General features: G+C 41.2%; 1 protein-coding gene across 3 annotated transcripts; it reads right to left on the bottom strand.

Moving 5' to 3' along the window:
• Nucleotides 1–404: 404 nt before the first annotated feature.
• Nucleotides 405–21095, bottom strand: LOC110533646 (ribosomal protein S6 kinase beta-1). 3 transcript variants are annotated; one of them, XM_021618061.2, is made up of 14 exons: nucleotides 19804–21095; nucleotides 16224–16267; nucleotides 15733–15853; nucleotides 15538–15606; nucleotides 11377–11524; nucleotides 11209–11266; nucleotides 6716–6907; nucleotides 6465–6555; nucleotides 6198–6305; nucleotides 5287–5349; nucleotides 5087–5164; nucleotides 4860–4967; nucleotides 4452–4564; nucleotides 405–4223 (listed from the first exon to the last, which is right to left on the bottom strand). In XM_021618061.2, the coding sequence occupies exons 1-14, from the start codon at nucleotides 19942–19944 to the stop codon at nucleotides 3968–3970; spliced, it is 1590 nt and encodes a 529-aa protein (XP_021473736.2). In that variant the 5' UTR covers nucleotides 19945–21095; the 3' UTR covers nucleotides 405–3967. The 3 variants fall into 3 exon arrangements, with proteins under 3 accessions (XP_021473736.2, XP_021473737.2, XP_021473738.2); XM_021618062.2 differs by having other exon boundaries at nucleotides 3968–4223; nucleotides 16224–16306; nucleotides 19804–19978; XM_021618063.2 differs by lacking the exon at nucleotides 16224–16267 and having other exon boundaries at nucleotides 3968–4223; nucleotides 19804–19979.
• Between the last annotated feature and the right edge of the window lie 906 nt (nucleotides 21096–22001).

Genomic DNA, 22001 nt, shown 5'->3' with positions numbered 1-22001 from the left:
AGCGGCCTCCAACGTTGTTTTTTAGAATTTGGCAGTACCTCGAACCGGCCTCACAACCAGACCACATGTAACCACGCCAGCCTAGGACCTCCACATCCGGTTTCTTCACATGTGGGATCATCTGAGACCAGCCACCCATACAGGTGATGAAACTGATGAGTATTTCTGTCTGTAATAAAGCCCTTTCTGATTGGCAGGTTCTATGCCCTCCCAGGCTCACACATGGCTGCGCCCCTGCCCAATCATAAACCCATAGATTAGGGCCTAATTAATTGATTTCAGTTGACCGATTTCCTTATATGAACAGTAACTCAGTAACATTTTTGATATTTTTGCATTTGGCATTTATTCAACAGTTGTGTGAGTTCACATCTATTCAGGTAGTGACAGTCATTTTAGTTTGGTTCTTAACCATGTTTCCTGTGCTTAGTTCTGAGGCACTGCAGCCAATAACTAGTCTTGGGTCAAGGCAACCTAGGGACAGGATTCAATCTGTACCACAGAAGATCCATGTTGAAGCATGGTTGACATCTGAAGGTAATTTCCTATTCAGCCGACATCTGCAGTGCAATGTAAATGAAGAATTTCAGGCTATTTATTCAGGATTTCCTATGACAATTACAACTTTCACTGAAGAAAAATGTCAGAAGACACAGCTTGATATTTAGCACAACTAGATGGCCACAATCACACTTACCATAAGTCAGTGTTCCTTTTGGCCATTCCTGTGCAACTGCTGTTGAGTTGAGCAGTAACTTTGGGGTTGCATATTCCATCCAGGTTGCACTATAATCACTTTCAGTCTTCAACTCAGTAATGCTTTTTATTTTGTTCACATCCATCCACTTACCTATCAACATCCAAACCCCCTGAAATGTCTAGGAATAAATATAGGGGTGAAATATTGACTCTGATTAACTGTTTGCAGCAGTCTTCTAATGAGAAGATCAATCATATTCATGTTCCCAAACACTCACTCATTTTGTTTCAGTTGAACACTGAACTATAAAAAAGGTCATCAAGCTCTGAAACCACTTGAGAGAAATCACTCAGATCAGTATCATTCAGATCATTTCAGTATCAACAGGTTAGAGCAGCACAGAAAACCACTTCATCAAAGACCCTATACCACTAGAGACAGAAACATATGGTCTAATCATCTTCCTCAGTAACTAACATTCCATACACATCTGAAAATACATGCAATTTCTTCAAGAAAGGCACATCCCCCAAACCCCCCATTCGTTTTTGCATCAGTGACTATTTTTTCATCACACACACCTAAACAGCCCATGTATCAAAACGCTGCAGGCAACGTATTAAATATCACTTTTTCAGAATTAAAGAAGCCGGCACAAGATGATCAAAAAGTTACTTTCTGTACTTCAATAGGATTCTATTTTGCACCTGACTTTCTGAACTTGTCCCTCGTATAATAGGATTCTATTTTGCACCTTACATATTAAGACATTCTTTATTCCAAACTAAAGAACTGCTGCATTGAGGTTTCTCAAAACAGATTCATTGGAAAAAACATACTTAGACATTTTTTAAACATAATGCAAAATACATAAATACATTGGTTGCATAGTGTGACTGATGCAGTGGAAAAAATATATAAATGGCACTTGTAAAAAATAAAACAGAAGTTGGATTAGAAATATATTCAAAAAAGGTAAGCCATGGTCACTGTGGGGGTGAAAGTTGCTCTGAAGCACACCAAACATCCTCCAATGGAACCTGAAGCCAAAGCAATTTGTCCATTCCTTCACTGACAAGCAGACAAGGGGGTGAAAATGTATACTTGAATAAACCTGTCTTGGAATAGGAAATCCTTTGTCAGGATACACATTCAATTGTATTGAAAAGGACTTGTGTGTGTCCCTCTACAAACCTATCAGTCATGACGTAGGCCTAACAGATTCCAGAGAACGACCCAAATAAAACTGCCTGGTTCAAAAATATACAGAATAGTACAATTGTTTGCTTATTGAATGAGGCATATTTTCAAGTTTATCAAATCACAGACACACACACTTAAACATGATCGTTATCTTGGTCATGTGAATCTGATAGCTCCACGGTGGGGGGTGGGGGGGACTACAGTATCTAAACTCACTGGAGCAAATATTGTTACATCGCTAGACAGAAAGGAATCATTTCAAGTTTAGGTCTCAGGAAGCATGCTGCCTTCCTCTAGACAGAACCGTATGATTGGATTATTATTAATGTGACAAATGTTCCTGTTTGGGGAAGAGGAGGATCAAATGGCTTTTCTCCAGAGGCTAAGACAGTTAAAGACCACATATATGCATACATAAGCTTCAAGTCACACCATATTTCAAACAATCCCTAGATAAAATGGAATCAGAGGTACTAGCCCTACTGATATCACCAAGGCTGCATAAAGACTGAGGGAAGCATCCATGAAGCACCTAGCCAGGTACACTATTAGAAAAATGCAACCTGGCGATTAGCTAAACACTAAAAGGCAGTGGTGACGAGAATTTGGCCTCAATGCTTTGCTTCTTTCAATTACAAAAAGACAAGCTCTCGGTTGGTCTCTGACAATCACAAATTGGCAGACGCCCAAAAAGAATAGGTGCATAATATTATAATAAACCTGCATGCATCATAATCGTGGAGAACTTATGTGGGTCATCTGAGTAAGTGACACTCGAAAAGGCATCGAGTCAGTTTACATTCAACGCAAAAACGTACTACATACATAAATGGTTTTCCATCTACCTAGAGATCCAGTCAGACTGGTAAAGCAGTGTCAGCATTTGGTATTGAAGGATAAGTGGGGCAGGAGGTGATGCATTCAGCTGAAATAGTACACGTCGTGTTTTTAGCTGCCCCTCCATCAATGACACCACACGTGGGGCGTGTTCAGAAGGACACAACGTTCAGGTATAAATGTGATATGTAGACATGTAGAACAAGGAATCATGTCAGCTCTATTCATGCCATTTCTATTGGCAACGTACAACAACGCTTGGCAACTGAACGTGGCTCAGGGTCATGTTAAGTAGGGATCAGGGAAATCGATGTTCTCATTGGACAAGTTCAGGTTGTACCTTCCTGTTTCACTCAGTGTCAATACGTTTTCTACATACAGAACACGGCCCAGACATGTTCTACAAGATTTATCCTGATGGGATGTTCAAGTGACAAAGCAGAAAAAGGAATTGTTGATTCCATATTTTTTATAAATTGAACAATGTAATACACTATATATAGCAGGATAACTGAGTCTACAGTGAATATTGTGTTCTGTGTACATTGTGTCACTGTGATTGACTCCATCTACTGTATTCAGCTACAATGGATCCTGTAACCCCTCGTCAGCAAATTCTAAAAATGAAGTAGAGGCATTTAAGGGGAAATCATCTCCACCCTCAGGCTTTAAAAGTCTATTACCCAGTTTCATTGATCAATAATGTCTCACTCCTGGTGAGGGAAAGCACTGCTGCATCAGGAGTAACACTCTGTCCCCGCTCACCTAAAGTACAAAGCACCAGCGTGTCATGAGAAGCCAGCCCAGTGGAGCACACCGGAATTTGACAGCAGCATCTAGCAGCACTGCTCTCATCTCTTCCTCCAGATATACTCTACAGGGCTGAAGGAAGTAGTCAAGACCTCTTGCTGTCTGATTAAAGCTCTAATTGGTGGGAGGGAGTTCTCTCCCTAGTTCCTCCTCTCCCTAACAGGAGGCTCCTATAGTTTGTCATATCTGCTAGGGTAGAAAGCCCTGTGTGGCTGCCAAGCTGCCCAACCAGGGAGAGAGGGACAGGCAGGGATGGAAGGAAAGGAGGGAGGGAGGCAGGGATGGAAGGTGCGTCTGAAGGAGCTGGTGAATGGTGCCGACGGTCCGTCAGTCATTTATTTAATTTCTATAAGTCTCTTAAAATAAAAAAAATAAGTGAATGGAGGATTTAGGAAAGAAGTTCTAGATGGAGCAGTGTCATAGATTCATCTGGAGGTGCTTGGGCCGTTTGGAGATGGGGTAGGGGTAGGCCTGCTTCTTGAAGGGGCCACCTGTGGTGGTGTTGCCAGAGGGCTTTCTGATAGGCAGGGGGGCAGACACCTCAGAGGAAATGGCCATCTGCTCCACACCAACTTCCATGGGCTGGTCTCCAGACCCAAAACCCCCAAGGGACGAGGTTCCAGCCTGGGTGGGGGCCCGGGGCCAGCAGTCCCCCACAGCAAACCTCACTGGGCTGGGGGGCCAAGAGAAGAGGATACAGGGAAGGTTAGAGTAGTACACTATAGTACTGACTGGGGGAGGGCAGACAGAATGGTGACATTTTAACAGTGAGGATAAATCCCAGTAGAACCGAGTACCAGAATGACACTGGATTCAAACACTGGTGGTCAGGACAACTTCATGGGAAAATTCCATTTCTACACAAATCTTAGAGGAAAATTAGACAGAAAAAAAAGATTACCTCACTGGTGTTCTTGGGCTTCCCAGAAACCTTCTTGGTGAGCTGACTTTTGGCTCAAAGGGGAATTTCTCCTTGATGTTTTCGAGGACAGAGGGGGCTACATACGTAAAACCCTGTGGGGAGGTTGTCACAGGGAAGATTACAGTCATTGTCCTCATGGTCAATCACAACCAAAACATAGGCCGGAGGAGATGTGCAATGAAACACTCATTAAACTATATCGGTTTCATAAAAAAAAACAGATGCAATGCATTAACCAACTATTTTTTTCCTTCTCTCTCAAAAAGAGAACAAACAAAGAGTGTAGCTTCTGCCTACCCGTTTATGTGCAGCCGTGCACACAGTAAAACACACGCGCACAAACACGAGACCAAACGGAATGTGCAGAGTAAGCAGTAGGCAGCCTACCAGGAAGACTTGATTGGCACTTTCACTGAGCGTGGAGTCATCAGGGCTGTCCACGGGAGTCTGGCTAGTGAACTTGGAGTCAAACTGGCTCACGTCATCAGCTGATTGCTGCAACGGAAGGAAAGAAGGAAACCGGTTAAACTCTAGTCTCTGTGGGTCAAGGAGGACTTGGTAGGCACAGGTGCTGTTCACAATGGAAATGCTATGAATAAGGAATAACGGCTCACCAGAAAAGGCTTGAATGGAGGCTCCACTTTGTGAGCGAGAAGATCATCCCAATTAATATGCCTGAAGAACGGGTGGCTCTGGAGAAGCGGACAGAATAACTTTACTTTTCCCAGAGAAAGCCACAACACATGAAGGTTGCTCTTTTTACCACCACCAACATTCTATTAATCCTACAACAGGTCTGTTTAAACTGTATTACCTGGATTTCTGAGGAGTCTCCTGGGCCTGCCCCCAGCCGTAACGATGCATTGCGTTTCAGCAGCTGGAACAGAGGGAGTGACGGGTAATGCAAGTCTGCTCCTCGGTTTTCATCTGATCTGACTTGTGTTACATTAGACCAGGGTCCTCCAACACGGTTCCTGAATAGCTAGCCTCCTGTAGGTGCGCTCCAAACCCAGTTGTAACTAACCTGATTCAGCATATCAACCAGCTAATTACTAGAATCAGGTGTGCTAGATTGGGGTTGGAGTGAAAACTATAAATTATAGTAGGTTCAATTATTTGAATTCCATTTCGTTACACACACCCCCCCCCCCCTTCTGTGAGCTCAATGCACACATTAAACAGTTTCTCTTGAGATAAATCAGATCCAGTCTGAACTGTGCTATGTAGTAGGGAGTTGTAGTTTCCAACAGTGTGTTTCTTTTATGCCTGCTACGAAAGAGACCTTCATAAAAAAAAGGTTGCCTTATTTACTTTGAAGAACTACAAAATAGTGACTTTGTCAGACAGCAGTTCTATAGAGATGAGATGACTTGGAATGAAATAAAGCTATCAAATAAAACGGAAATATTTTATTAAAGTAAGTTAATGTCAATAAATTATGGTTAATAAGTGATGAGCAGTAATGGACAGTCACTACCATCATGGGACTTTAATTGTTTTAATTCTGTGTTACAGCATTCAACCCACATAATACATTTAATGAAACAAATAAAAGAAACGTGATTATCTTTGAATAATCGAACCGACCTCAAACAAATCGCTCAGCACTACAGGACGGTAGCTCTTCAGGAACAGGGTTGGACAGCCCAGCATTAAACAATCAGAAGGCAAAGCCTACCTGAAATGCCATCAATACACTATTATTAGAACATCTAACACCCGTACCTTTTTTAGAAGGTCCCTAGCTTCTTGTGTGAGGTAAGGTGGCAGGTTCAGTTTGCACTTTAAGATTTTGTCAATGGTCTTCTTCCTGTTTTCCCCAGTGAATGGTGGCTGTGGAGTAAAATAAAAGGTATATCTAACTACAATACTGACATTTTGTCCAGCTGAGGTTAAACATAAATATTTATCAATTAAATGTTCATGTCTTGTACAGAGTACATACGTTTTGAAGAAAATCAATGTTTCTCTTGAAAGAAGACTTGTACTCACTGCTCCTGTCAGCATGTCGTACATGAGAGCTCCCAGGCTCCACCAGTCTACAGCCCGGTTGTGTCCACTCCTCATCAGGATCTCTGGGGCCCTGGAGTGACAGATGGGAGGGGAGTGGGTGAGGAGGACAGTCAGGTAAGCCTATGTGCAACCAAAAGAGTACGTATTGCTCTGAGGAGCTGGGACGTTTACAACAGACTAGGACGCTGACATTAACTTTTCGTTGTTTAATGATTAGGACCATAACTTGCATGTATTCTATGGTGCCACAGAAGGTGTGAGTAACAGTGCCGTCATGGATTGATTCTTTACACAGGCCAAAGTCTGTGAGCTTGACGTGACCGTTGTTGCTGAGCATGATGTTCTCTGGCTTCAGGTCTCTGTAGATGATGCCTTTCAGATGCAGGTGTCCCAAAGCCATGGAAATCTCTGCCAGATAGAAGCTGCAGAAAAAAAAACATAACTTTTACATCACGTACAGTTGAAGTCGGAAGTTTACATTAGGAGGTCGACCGATTAATCGGAATGGCCGATTAATTAGGGACGATTTCAAGTTATAACAATCGTTAATTGGTATTTTGGGACACCGATTTGGCCCAATTTTTTTTTTTACACCTTTATTTAACTAGGCAAGTTAGTTAAGAACACATTCTTATTTTCAATGACGGCCTAGGAACGATGCGTTAACTGCCTCGTTCAGGGGCAGAACAACAGAATTTTACCTTGTCAGCTTGGGGGATTCAATCTTGCAACCTTACAGTTAACTAGTCCAACGCTCTAACCACCTGATTACATTGCACTCTACGAGGAGACAGCCTGTTACGCGAATGCAGCAAGCCAAGGTAAGTTGCTAGCTAACATTAAACATATCTTATAATAAACAATCAATCATAATCACTAGTCAACACATGGTTGCTGACATTACTAGTTTATCTAGCGTGTCCTGCGTTGCATATAATTGATGCTGTGAGTATCGTTGCTCCAATGTGTACCTAACCATAAACATCAATGCCTTTCCTAAAATCAATACACAGAAGTATATATTTTTAAACCTGCATATTTAGCTAAAAAAAAAATCCAGGTTAGCAGGTAATATTAACCAGGTGAAATTGTGTCACTTCTCTTGCGTTTATTGCACGCAGAGTCAGTGTATATGCAATAGTTTGGGCCGCCTAATTTGCCAGAATTTTACGTAATTATGACATAACATTGAAGTTTGTGCAATGTAACAGGAATATTTAGACATAGGGATGCCACCCGTTAGATAAAATACGGAACGGTTCCATATTTCACTGAATGAATAAACGTTTTGTTTTCGAGATGATAGTTTCCGGATTCGACCATATTAATGACCTAATGCTCGTATTTCTGTGTGTTATCATGTTATAACTAAGTCTATGATTTGATAGAGCAGTCTGACTGGGCGATGAAAGGCTGTTTATGACTTCAAGCCTAATAGCGTTTCAAACGTTAAAATCATAATCGGTCGACCTCTAGTTTACATACACCTTAGCCAAATACATTTAAACTATGTGTTTCACAATTCCTGACATTTAATCCTAGTAAAAATGCCCTGTTTTAGGTCAGTTAGGATCCCTTTATTTTAAGAATGTGAAATGTTAGAATAACAGCAGAGAGAATTATTTCAGCTTTTATTTCTTTCATCACATTCCCAGTGGGTCAGAAGTTTACATACACTCAATTAGTATTTGGTAGCATTGCCTTTAAATTGTTTAACTTGGGTCAAACGTTTTGGGTAGCCTTCCACAAGCGTCCCACAATAAGTTGGGTGAATTTTGGCCCATACCTCCTGACAGAGCTGGTGTAACTGAGTCAGGTTCGTAGGCCTCCTTGCTCGCACATACCTTTTCAGTTCTGCCCACAAATATTCTGTGGGATTGAGGTCAGGGCTTTGTGATGGCCACTCCAATACCTTGACTTTATTGTCCTTAAGCCATTTTTGACAACTTTGGAAGTATGCTTGGGGTCATTCTCCATTTGGAAGACCCGGCTTTCCGACCGGATTTCCGACCAGGCTTCAACTTCCTGACTGATGTCTTGAGATGTTGCTTCAATATATCCACATAATTTTCCTTCCTCATGGTGCCATGTATTTTGTGAAGCTCACCAGTCCCTCCTGCAGCAAAGCACCCCCACAACATGATGCTGCCACACCCATGCTTCACGGTTGGGATGGTGTTCTTCGGGTTGCCAACACCCCCCTTTTTCCTCCAAACGATGGTCATTATGGCCAAACAGTTCTATTTTTGTTTCATCAGACCAGAGGACATTTCTCCAAAAAAGTACAATCTTTGTCCCCATCTGCAGTTGCAAATCGTAGTCAGGCTTTTTTTATGGCAGTTTTGGAGCAGTGGCTTCTTCCTTGCTGAGCAGCCTGTCAGGTTGTGTCGGTATAGGACTCGTTTTACTCTAGATATAGATATTTTTATTCCTGTTTCCTCCAGCATCTTCACAAGGTCCTTTGCTGTTGTTCTGGGATTGATTTGCACTTTTCGCATCAAAGTACGTTAATCTTTAGAAGACAGAACGTGTCTCCTTCCTGAGCGGTATGATGGCTGCGTGGTCCCATGGTGTTTATACTTGCGTACTGTTGTTTGTACCGATGAACGTGGTACCTTCAGGCATTTCGTAATTGCTCCCAAGGATGAACCAGACCTGTGGAGGTCTACAATTTTTTTTCTGAGGTCTTGGCTGATTTCTTTTGATTTTCCTATGATGTCAAGCAAAGAGACACTGAGTTTGAAGGTGCCTTGAAATACATCCACAGGTACACCTCCAATTGACTCAAATGATGTCAATTAGACTGAGAATCTTCTAAAGCCATGACATTTTCTGGAATTTTCCAAGCTGTTTAAAGGCACAGTCAACTTAGTGTATGTAAACCTCTGACCCACGGGAATTATGATAGTGAGTAACAAGTGAAATAATCTGTCTGTAAACAATTGCTGGAAAAATTACTTGTGTCATGCACAAAGTAGATGTCCTAACCGACTTGCCAAAACTATAGTTTGTTAGAAATTTGTGGAGTGGTAGAAAAACGAGTTAATGACTCCAACCTAAGCGTATGTAAACTTCAGACTTCAACTGTACATTCACAGTGTGCCTCAGCAAATATGGCATCTACAGTGCCTTCAGAAAGTATTCACACCACTTACCTTTTTCCACATTTTGTGGTGTTACAGCCTGAATTTTAAATGGATTGCATTTAGATTGTTTTGTCACTGGCCTACACACAATACCTCATGATGTCAAAGTGGAATAGTGTGTTTGACATTTGACAAATAAAAAATGTAAAACGCTGAAATGTCTCGAGTCAATAAGTATTCAACCACTTTATTATTGCTATCCTAATTTTTTTTATAAAAACAGACATTGAATATCCCTTTGAGCTTGGTGTTCTTAATTACACTTTGGATGGTGCATCAATACACCCAGTCACTACAAAGATACAGGAGTCCTTCCTAACTCAGTTGCTGGAGAGGGAGGAAACCAGCAGGGATTTCACCATGAGGCCAATGGTGAATTTAAAACAGTTACAGAGTAGTAATGGCTGTGACAAGGTGAAAATTGAGGATGGATCAACAACATTATAGTTACTCCACAATACTAACATAATTGACAGAGTGAAAAGATGGAAGCCTGCACAGAATAAAAATATCCAAAACATGCATCCTGTTTGTAATAAGGCACTGAATACTGCAGAAAATGTGGCAAAGCAATTAACGTTTTGTCCTGAATACAAAGTATTATGTTTGGGGAAAATCCAATACAACACATTACTGAATAACACTCCCCATATTTTCAAGCAGAGTGGTAGTTGCATCATATTATGAGTATCGTTAAGGACTGGGGAGTTTAAAGATAAAATAGAAACGGAATGGAGCTAAGCACAGGCAAAAATCCTAGAGGAAAACTTGGTTCAGTTTGTTTTCTACCAGACACTGGGAGATGAAGTCACCTTTCAGCAGGACAATAACCTAAAACACAAGGCCAAATCTACACTGGAGCTGCATAACAAGAAGACAGTGAATGTTCCTGAGTGGCCAAGTTACAGTTGACTAAATCTACTTGAACAAATAAATAATAAACAATAGGCAAATGTTGGACAATACAGGTGTGGTAAGCTATTAAAGACCTTTCCAGAAAGATTCAGATCTGTAATCGCTGCCAAAGGTGCTTCTACAAAGTATTGACCCAGGGGTGTGAATACTTACGTAAATAAGATAATTATGCATTTAATTTTCAATAAATGTGTTAATTTCTAAAAACATGTTTTCACTTTGTCATTATGGGGTATTGCACGTAGATGAGTGAGAAAATATATACATTTAATACATTTTGAATTCAGGCTGAAACAACAAAACATGGAATAAGTCCAACAAGCTCTGTCAGGATTAGACATTCATCCATGTTTCTCAAACATAAAATGTCAAAGTTGTTCCAAACGTAAAATTGTGTTTAAGGTTAAGTTCAGGCATTAACTCCGAATTTTTAAAGGTAAGAGTTACGAATTGGGATAGGTTTAAAACAAAAACAACTTTCTATCGCTAGATTCGAACATTAAACATTTGTCTGCTTCTAGAAATGGTTCAACATTATGCTACGTAATCACTACCTTCATCTGCCATCTGTTGACACATGGGAGTGAGGACTGCAGGGTCCAGAAACTCATATCTATTCTACACACTACAGATACACATCTCCAGCATGACTGATCACTTACCACGCTGTGTCCTCCATAAAGATCCCCTCCCTTTCCAATTGCATAAACAGCTCCCCACCTACAAATAACAAATACAGCATTTAATTATTTGCCATTGTGTGCGCGAATAATGAGTGTACACTACGCTGTGTTGTGTGTATGCGCACACACCATGCCTCAGCCACTCACCAGAAAGGTACTCCAGGATGAGGTACAGCTTGCCCCCTGTCTGGAAGGCATAGATGAGGTCCACTATGAATGGGTGCTTCACCTCCTCCAGGATATTCCTCTCTGCCTTGGTGTGAGCAGTGTCCTTAGCGTTACGCACTATCATGGCCTGGAGGGATCAAACAAGGCTTGGATTGTCAAGCATTGTCAGTATTATAACAATGGTAGCACTTTACATTCACAGCAGAGAACAAAGTGGTAATAACCTGGTAATAGTATGGTAAGTTAGTCAGCCCAAATGAAACATTTCTTACAGATAGAAACTGAGGTATGATATGCATTTGATGGTAGGTAACTGACTACTGGATCCAGACGCTCTGAAGACATAACAGCATGAAGGAAATTCTCATTTGGTATCTGGTTTAGATGATTATTTCCCTGCTCTCCCTTTCTCCCCAGCCCAGCCTTAGTAAAGGGAGGGAACCTCTCTGCTCTGAGCCATGTCATTAATGTAGGTATCTTCGCCCTCAGGTTCAGATCATGTGCAAATCTTGTTGGCTCAAAGGAATCCAAAACATTCAAACCACTCTGGACAAAAATATAAACAACATATGAAGTGATGGTCCCATGTTTCATGAGCTGAAATAAAAAATCCCAGAAGTTTTCCAGGCGCACAAAAACCTTTGTGCACAAATGTTTTACATCCCTGTTTGTGAGCATTTCTACTTTACCAAGATAATCCATCCACCTGACAGGTGTGGCATATCAAGAAGCTGCCTAAACAGCATGATCATTACACAGGTGCATCTTGTACTGGGGACAATAAAAGGCCACTAAAACGTGCAGTTTTGTCACAACAATGCCACAGATGTCTCAAGTTGATGCAGCGTGCAATTGGCATGATGACTGCAGGCATGTCCACCAAAGTGGTTGCCAGAGAATTAAATGATAATTTCTCTACAATAAGCTGCCTTCAATGTCATTTTAGAGAACTTGGCAGTACATCCATCCGGCTTCACAACCACATGTAACCACGCCATCCCTGGACCTCCACACCTGGCAGGATAGTCTGAGGAGGTGTGGGGGGGTGCTGAGGAGTATTTGTCTGTAATAAAGACCTTTCTTATTGGCTGGGCCTGCCTCCCAAGTGGGTGGGCCTATGCCCTCCCAGGCCCACCCTGCCCAGTCCTAAAAAACCCATAGATAAGGGCCTAATGAATTTATTTAAATTGACCGATTTCCTTATATGAACTGTAACTCAGTAAAATCTTTGAAATTGCTCCATGTTGCATTTATATCAGTATACTGTATTTCAGCCGTTGGGTCCAATAGTAGATCCGTTTCAGTTGGATTAAGCCGGAGCCCTGTGGCAGAACTAGAAGCCAGAGCACAAGAGCAGAGCATGGTCAGTCATTTGTGTGAGGTTCTGTGCTACATAGCCACTTACATGCACAGTGCTGGGTTCTGACACGGCAGATTAAGTCAACCATGCTAAACACCAATGCTGGAAAATGTCTGCTGCACACATAGGAGTTTCCATAACCTCATCCCAGGCTCAATTGCTACCGCATATACAGTGGGGCAAAAAAGTATTTAGTCGGCCACCAATTGTGCAAGTTCTCCCACTTAAAAAGATGAGAGGCCTGTAATTTTCCTCATAGGTACACTTCAACTATGACAGAAAAATGAGAGAGAAAAAAAATCCAGAATTAATTTATTTGCAAATTATGGTGGAAAATAAGTTTTTGGTCACCTACAAACAAGCAAGATTTCTGGCTCTCACAGACCTGTAACTTCTTCAAGAGGCTCCTCTGTCCTCCACTCGTTACCTCTATTAATGGCACCTGTTTGAACTTGTTATCAGTATAAAAGACACCTGTCCACAACCTCAAACAGTCATACTCCAAACTTCACTATGGCCAAGACCAAAGAGCTGTCAAAGGACACCAGAAACAAAATTGTAGACCTGCACCAGGCTGGGAAGACTGAATCTGCAATAGGTAAGCAGCTTGGTTTGAAGAAATCAACTGTGGGAGCAATTATTAGGAAATGGAAGACATACAAGACCACTGATAATCTCCCTTGATCTAGGGCTCCACGCAAGATCTCACCCCGTGGGGTCAAAATGATCACAACGGGGGGGCCTTAGTGAATGACCTGCAGAGAGCTGGGACCAAAGTAACAAAGCCTACCATCAGTAACACACTACGCCGCCAGGGACACAAATCCTGCAGTACCAGACGTGTCCCCCTGCTTAAGCCAGTACATGTCCAGGCCCGTCTGAAGTTTGCTCCAGAAGAAGATTGGGAGATTTCATCTGACCATATGACAACCAAAATATAACTTTTTGGTAAAAACTCAACTCGTCGTGTTTGGAGGACAAAGAATGCTGAGTTGCATCCAAAGAACACCATACCTACTGTGAAGCATGGGGGTGGAAACATCATGCTTTGGGGCTGTTTTTCTGTAAAGAGACCAGGACGACTGATCCGTGTAAAGGAAAGAATGAATGGGGCCATGTATCGTGAGATTTTGAGTGAAAACCTCCTTCCATCAGCAAGGGCATTGAAGATGAAACGTGGCTGGGTCTTTCAGCATGACAATGATTCCAAACACACCGCCCGGGCAACGAAGTATTCAGACCCCCTTCCTTTTTCCACAATTTGTTACGTTACAGCCTTACTCATTCACATATTTTTTAAATGTCCTCAATCTACACACAATATCCCATTACAACAAAGCAAAAAATGTTTTTTTGAAACGTTTGCAAATGTATATAAAAAAAATTTGAAAATCTATTATTTACATAACTATTCAGACCCTTTGCTATGAGACTCAAAATTGAACTCCGGTGCATCCTGTTTCCATTGATCATCTTGGAGTGGCCTAGCCAGTCTCCAGATCTCAACCCCATAGAAAATCTTTGGAGGGAGTTGAAAGTCCGTGTTGCCCAGCAACAGCCCCAAAACATCACTGCTCTAGAGGAGATCTGCATGGAGGAATGGGCCAAAATACCAGCAACAGTGTGAAAACCTTGTGAAGACTTACAGAAAACATTTGACCTCTGTCAATTGCCAACAAAGGGTATATAACAAAGTATTGAGATAAACTTTTGTTATGACCAAATACTTATTTTCCACCATAATTTGCAAATAAATTCATTAAAAATCCTACAATGTGATTTTCTGGATTTTTTTCTTCTCATTTTGTCTGTCATAGTTGAAGTGTACCTATGATGAAAATTACAGACCTCTCTCATCTTTTTAAGTGGGGGAACTTTGACAATTGGTGTCTGACTAAATACTTTTTTGCCCCACTGTAGAAACTGGAAACACTGCAGCAAAGTGGGACTTGAAGAGAGCGTTGTTTGAAATCAAGGCAGGAAAGCCTGCTACAGCTGTAGGCCTATTAGATGGGACTTTGAAAATATATATGTGAATTTTTCAATATATATATAAAAATAATAAAATAATCAAAATCGGCAATCAAAATAAATGTTCCATCACAGCGACCATATCATTCAAAATCCAATTGATTCGGAGTTAGCGTATATAAAGTCAGTGAAAACTATTTCTAAGACGCATACTTTACGATTTCTCGCACTCACTTCCTTGTTTAGCCTAAATCACTTGTGCTGCTTGCACTATGAAATCCAAAGGGGTGGTTCTGAAGGTTATGCTAGATGGTGATGGACAAAGATCCGCCAATTAGCGAGAGGGTTTCCAAGACGTGAGGGAAAGAGGCGGGACCCTTGGGTTTCATTTGGCAGTGATGTTGGCTGCTGGTTGCCTGTTTAAACACCTTCATCCTCAGTAACAGAGGTAGAATAGGAATCTGAGCTCTTAGCTCCTGCATGGTAGCAACAGTAAATAAAGACAAACTATAAACAGAACCCCTATTACCAAAAACGAACAGCCCTGAGGTTTCATGGTAAGTTGTTCGGTCAAAAATTTTTAAGTTGTGTGTTCGGCAGCTTCACTTCTGACTGCGTGTCTGAATGACTGCACCGGTGCGTTCTTTATACTACTGTAACAAGAAGGTCAGTGTTCAATCTGTGCTCATTGTCATGTCAATGGGAATACTTAGAGAATAACTCTAGAATAAATATCACAGAAGTTAAGTGTGCAGTTCCTTAGGGGCAGACGAGACAAGTATCTCAGCCTGATAACCCAAACAGCCCACCTTCTTCAAGACCTTCATAGCGAAGATCTTTCCCGAAGTGGCACCCGACATCTTACGAACTTGAAAAACCTGAATGTGATTGGGGGAAAAGAAGAAAAAGAAAAAAAATGAATTTCACTGAATTGATGCCATCTGATTTAAGGGGAAGACATGAGAATACTTGATCCAGGAATAGGGCGATTAGGGATAGCTCACCTTTCCATAGCCTCCTTTTCCTAAAACTCGGAGCAACTCAAAGCATTCCGGACGAATCTGCTCCGTTCCTTTGTTGACGGTGTCTTCAGAGATTTCAAACTTTTCACAGTCATCCATGTTACTTGAAAAATTAAAAAAAAGACAACCGTTGAAACAAATCATACATGTCAAATACACATCATCATTGCAGTGAGTCAATGTTGAATGGACCTGAATGACAAGTCCTGCACAAGGAGTTCTATCATCTCTGGACTAACATCACAATTGTCCTGTATCTGTTCATCAAAGCATACATCATAAAAGTGATCAAAGGTGTTCCTGTAATTGACAAAGATCAGACTACACTGATGCCTGTAGGACAAATATATTGACAACTAAGACAAAACAGCATAACACAACAAAGAAGAATTGTGTTGTCAAACATGTTGTGGTAAGTGTGCCACATAAGCTTGAGTGCCGAAATACAGTCTGAAACTCTTGTAAATACTCACAATTCAAACCTGCTGCATTGTCGCCCATATTCGCTCATTTGGATCTAGCAACAATAAAAAAGAAGAAGGCCAGGCCCCAAAGGCTGAAATTATATTTTTTTGCATCTACAGTGCATTCAGAAAGTATTCAGACCCCCTTCCTGTTTCCACAATTTGTTACGTTACAGCCTTACTCATTCACATACACATATTTTTTAAATGTCCTCAATCTACACACAACATCCCATTACAACAAAGCAAAAAATGTTTTTTTGAAACGTTTGCAAATGTATATAAAACATTTTTTTTAATCTATTATTTACATAACTATTCAGACCCTTTGCTATGAGACTCAAAATTGAACTCCGGTGCATCCTGTTTCCATTGATCCTCCTTGAGATGTTTCTACAACTTGATTGGAGTCCACATGTGGTTATTTAATTGATTTGACATGATTAGGAAAGGAACACACCTGTCTATATAAAAAGGTCCCACAGCTGACAGCGCATGTCGGAGCAAAAACCAAGACAGGAGGTAAAAGGAATTGTCCGTAGACAAGACACGATTGTGTTGAGTCACAGATCTGGTGAATGATAAAGTTTCTGCAGCATTGAAGGTCCCCATGAACACATTGGTCTCCATCATTCTTAAATGGAAGAAGTTTGGAATCATCAAGACTCTTCCTGTAGTATATTGTTATTTACTGCTGCTCTTATATTATGTTATTCTTATCTCCTTTTTTTTTTTTTTAAAGGAATTTTCTTAACTGCGTTGTTGGTTAGGAGCTTGTAAGTAAGCATTTCACTGTAAGGTGAATAAACCCACTGTATTTGGCGCACGTGACAAATAAAATGCGATTTTGATTAGAGCTGGCCGCCCGGCCAAACTGAGCAATCAATGGAGAAGGGCCTTGGTCAGGGAGGTGACCAAGAAAACGATGGTCACTGACAGAGGTCCAGAGTTCCTCTGTGAAGAAGGGAGAACCTTCCAGAAGGACAACCATCTCTGCAGCACTCCACCAAGCAGGCCTTTATGGTAGAGTGGCCAGACAATAGCCACTCTTTAGTAAAAGGCACATGAGAGTCCGCTTAGAGCTTGCCAAAAGGCACCTAAAGGACTCTGACCACAAGAACAAGATTCTCTGGTCTGATGAAACCACAATTGAAATCTCTGGCCTGAATGTCAAGTCTGGAGGAAACCTGGCACCATCCCTATGGTGAAGCATGGTGGTGGCTTCATCATGCTGTGGGGATGTTTTACAGCGGCAGGGACTGGGAGTCTAGTCAGGATCGAGGGAAAGATGAACGGAAGAAGTACAGAGAGATCCTTGATGAACTCCTGAGTGCTCTGGAGCAGGATCTCAGACTGGAGAAAAGGTTCACTTCCCAACAAGACAATGCAGGGGTGGATTTGGGACACGTCTCTGAACATTTTAGAAACCTGTTTTACTTTGTCATTATGGAGTTGTGTGTAGATTGAGGAATATATATATTAAAATGTAATGTATATTTTCTTTAGTTTATCCTACTATCGTCAACATTTGTATGAATTTTAGCCACTTTAAAAATGGACATACAATCATTTTAAAGCTCACTACATTGAATTACACAATTTCCAAGCCCATTTCATAGAGATGACATTTAGCGTGTGTTCGTAAATTCAATCTGGAGTGCCGAAGTGCGCGGTTTGTAAATTCAGAGCGTTGTCAGATTGTCAGTTCATAAATTCAGATCGTTTCGCTCTCGGAGCGTTCAGAGCGCACACTAGACGCTCTGGCTGAGAAGTAGGGTTGATCTGAGCATTCAGACAACACAACAGCAGTCAAGCACCCAAGTTAACTGGCTAGCGTTGGCTAGCTAGCTACTTCCAGACACAAATGAGAGAACACCTCACTGACCATTTTACTCACCTGAGCACAGCTGGTTAGGCTGTTTATGTTATCCAGAGCATTTGTGACTAACTCTGCAGCTGGCATGAATTTAATTACGCTTTTTTTGCAGACATTTACTGACTGACACCAGCCATATTCAACAGGTGTTGAGTGTTCGTAAATTCCTAGTTATTCTGCGCTCTGGCACACTCACACAAGAGTAGATAGCCTGACTAAATTTACAAACGCACCCTACGTAATTGACTATGAAGAGATGGTGATTGGGTCTAAATAGGCTTTTGGTAGTTTTAACTCAGTGTACTTGTCTTTAACTGTAACTTCCTGAAAGTCAGACTTCTCACACGCCCCCAAAACATTCTCTGCTTCAGAAGCATTTGCATTCACCAAATGTTGTGTGGTTATCCTTAGATATATTCTCCCAACTTGCCCAGAGGGAATTGTTGACTATGCTTTTTATTCTAGATCACATATTTAAAAAATATTATATTCTCCATAAATGCATTTTATATCTTTAGCACTTTGTAGATAGAAAGATGAAGAGTATTTATACACACTGCTCTGGACAAGTCCAGGCCTGGAGTGTCTTAAAATAAAACCAAAAGATTTAGACTGACTACATCCAGTGTCCAGAATTTCTCTTTTCAAATATGTTCATATTTATAAAGATTATAAGATTGCATCATTTGCATATTTTAATTAAATATTTCAGGCAGAATTGTAAACAAAAAAAATATTTTCTTTGCATCTAGATTCAACTGGTACTCAGTTGATAGTGATATGATAAAGGAAATACATTTTACAGCACCTAATGGTACTGTAACAGGTGTATTATTTAAATTGCTTAGCAATGGAGAAGGATCAGTCCTGTTAAGGCCAGGCACCACACCCTAGCACAGATTCCCCCCCCCCCCCCCCCCCCCCCTCTTAATCATATCACAATCAATTACCAGGTTAATGTACACAAATAAAATACTTTTGTATCTCAGAAATTAAACTACTATTTGCTACTGTTTATTCATAAGGGACTGACTGCATCTCAGTCTAGTGGCAGACAGACTGCTGAAGAAAAACAAGCTAATGACGCTAAAATAAATCGTTTGAAAGAGTACAACCACTTGTTTCACTTGATGCAGAAATCTGATTATTATGCGCATGACAGAGGTCAGGTGGTTTCACGTGTTTAAAAAAAAAACTCTAGACAATTATTAGCTGATGCACTTCAAAAAATATTCTGGTTGTTAAACGAATCCATCAATGCGTGCCTCATTTTTATTTAACTTGCCAAGTCAGTTAAGAACATTCGTATTTACAATGACGGCCTACCAAAAGGTCTCACGCGGGGACGGGAATTAAAAATAAAAATATGGACAAAACACAACCCTATATTGAGATCTGAGACAATAACATAGCAGCAACATGACAACACAGCATATTAGCAACACAACATGGTACAAACATTGGGCAAAGACAACAGCACAAAGGGAAAGAAGGTAACTATTAGAGACAATACATCAGGCGAAACATGGATAGTTTCTTGAGAAGACATAGCAGGTCTATCTGTTTTAGTTGGTTAGCTAACCATCTAGCCACCAACGTCAAGACCGCCTTGGGTTCCGCTAGCTAATGGCTAGCTAGCGCGAGTTAGTTTGCACCTCCCTACTTCACTAGCTCTAACTACCATAACGATAGACGTTTTGCTTGGTAACTCACTCCATCCTCGAGTTCGTCCTCAGACACATGTTCGTCCTGCTGATCCAAATCAATGTCGAATACTCCTGCCATGGCCTTTGCTTGTTCCCTCTCACTCAGTGCGAATGAAAGGCTCTTCTTCACTGCCTCATGAAACAACATACATCGCCGCCATACCGGCTACAGTAGAAACCATGCTGCCGACCAAAATCAAAACCAAGTTCAAGTGTTGAGCATGCGCACTTCTTCTGTGGGTTTTATGGCGGACTACACCCCAAAAGGTGTATTGCCGCCACCAACTGGACGGTTTGAAACCAAATAAAATTAAATAAATGAATCCATACGTAATAGTGAAACTAACTTAATCCACCCTAATAAAATTCTACATTGCCAAAACTTCATTTTTTCCCCAGTTATCTTTATCTTCCTGAGAGTGTGGTAGGGCTTGTGCCAATATTCCATATAACTCCTTCGCTGATAAATCTTTCAGCCCCGCTCTACCGCAATCACTATTATTTCTATCTTCCTGGACCTTCTCTCCACCTTGGCAGTGCCATTAATTACCATAGCTATAAATGCCAAAGTCCACCTTCTTAACCTTTAACATATCAGGATCCTGCTGATGAAAGGCAACCCCTGCAGCCTAGGCCTATCCACTACCATTCAAAACCTTTTCACAGCTGCTGCATATGAAATGCTCTGTACAACCCTGACTTTGGCCACCTCATTCTCTTTCACCCTGTAGTTGATATACCCTAACTGCACTTGAGTAGGGAGAGACTCCATATCAAAAGATATAAGAACAGATAACGTTACTCTTCACTGTTTCACCATTCACCACACGATTCATCCGACGTGCTTCTATCAAGCAATAAATAACTCCTCAAAATCGACTTCCCACGAGACGCCAGATATAACCACTTGAGGGATGCCCTGTTGCGAAGAGACACACACGAGACTTCAAACGTATTAAATCGGTTAGGACACAACGCACGTCCCTTCTGATCCGAAGAATCACAACAACAAAATCGAAACAAGACTGCCTCCTCAATTTACCCAGCACTCTCTCCAACAGTTTGGATAACTCAACTGGTTTCTTCAAGATTGGTACTAATGCTCAACTGCTCCTCATTTAACAAACCGTACTCCTACTAGATACGAATGGTCATTCTCATCACTGTACACTAGTTTACTCTGTTTTTCATTCTTTTGGACAATTCTCAAATTCTCCTTGATTCTACCGCCATTGTTTTCAGATTCCACTTCTTCATCCGCTTCCGCATCTTTCGTTCGTCTGGTCGGGGACTTTTCCCTCCCTACTGGTGCAATAATACACTTGCGCAGTAATGTGCCCTACGACGGTGAGCGAGCATGCGCACTGCTGAAATGACACAGTATTATCACAAATACCTGTGGGACAGATATATTTGATGTTTAAATGTGAATGCCCCCCTCCGGCTTCTTCTGCAGACTTTGGCTAATTTGTTCCCCATTGGAAACGACAGGCTGTGGTCTGTCTTTGTTTATTTATAAAACATATTTGGTATTATCACATAACAAGGAGTAAGATATTTCACTTTATGTATAAATACGAAGCAATTTCCACTCCCCACCGAATATTGTGAGGAGAGGATGCCCAGTGGCCGGAAGCGGGAGAGTATGGCGCGAGATGGAACTGGGCCGAAATTCTGCTGATTTTCAAATCTAAGAAAAGCCCGATCTCAATCATGTTTCCTGTTCCCAAAACTAAACATCTGTTACGAACAGAGTGCACCAAGTTTTCTAGACTTGACCATTTGCCAAAGTTCCTAAAAATTGCGTTGTTTACAAGTGCGAATTTTGTTATTGCACACCTGCACTTCACAGAGAAGGCATTCCTTAACTTTAATTAAGTGATAATGCTGGAAAATACGGTGTTTTGTTAGGACCGAGAAGAAGTGAAGGGCCGGCAAACTGCCAATATATCCTCCATACACCAGCTTCGAGGGCATTATCACTTTTATACAACGGGTTACAAACATATTCAGATAATGATTGACATATGCTGATTAAAAACGTTACTTTGATTCATTTATTTATACTACTGTAATGAAACAGGCAGGGAGCAGGCCTCGAACCCTCGATCTTCTAGCCCGAAGTCCAGCGCGCTAGCGACTGTGCCCAGTCCTCGCGCTGCAGTCAGAGCAGGAGATGTTCACCTCTGCGCGGGATGTAAATGT

The sequence above is a fragment of the Oncorhynchus mykiss genome, chromosome 10, assembly GCF_013265735.2.
Source record: "Oncorhynchus mykiss isolate Arlee chromosome 10, USDA_OmykA_1.1, whole genome shotgun sequence".
Lineage (NCBI taxonomy): Eukaryota > Metazoa > Chordata > Actinopteri > Salmoniformes > Salmonidae > Oncorhynchus > Oncorhynchus mykiss.
Note: the sequence above shows the minus strand (reverse complement) of the source record. Positions and strands in the feature narration are given on the sequence as shown.

Bases quoted from the DNA above. Each gene is read 5' to 3' on its own strand.
- LOC110533646 (XM_021618061.2), bottom strand. From the start codon at position 19,944: ATGTTGTTTCATGAGGCAGTGAAGAAGAGCCTTTCATTCGCACTGAGT. The intron at 16,268-19,803 runs GTGAGTTACCAA...TATTGTTGCTAG, and splicing joins AGGACGAACTCGAGGATGGA to ATCCAAATGAGCGAATATGG. The intron at 6,556-6,715 runs GCAAGTTATGGT...CTGTCACTCCAG, and splicing joins TGTGGCACCATAGAATACAT to GGCCCCAGAGATCCTGATGA.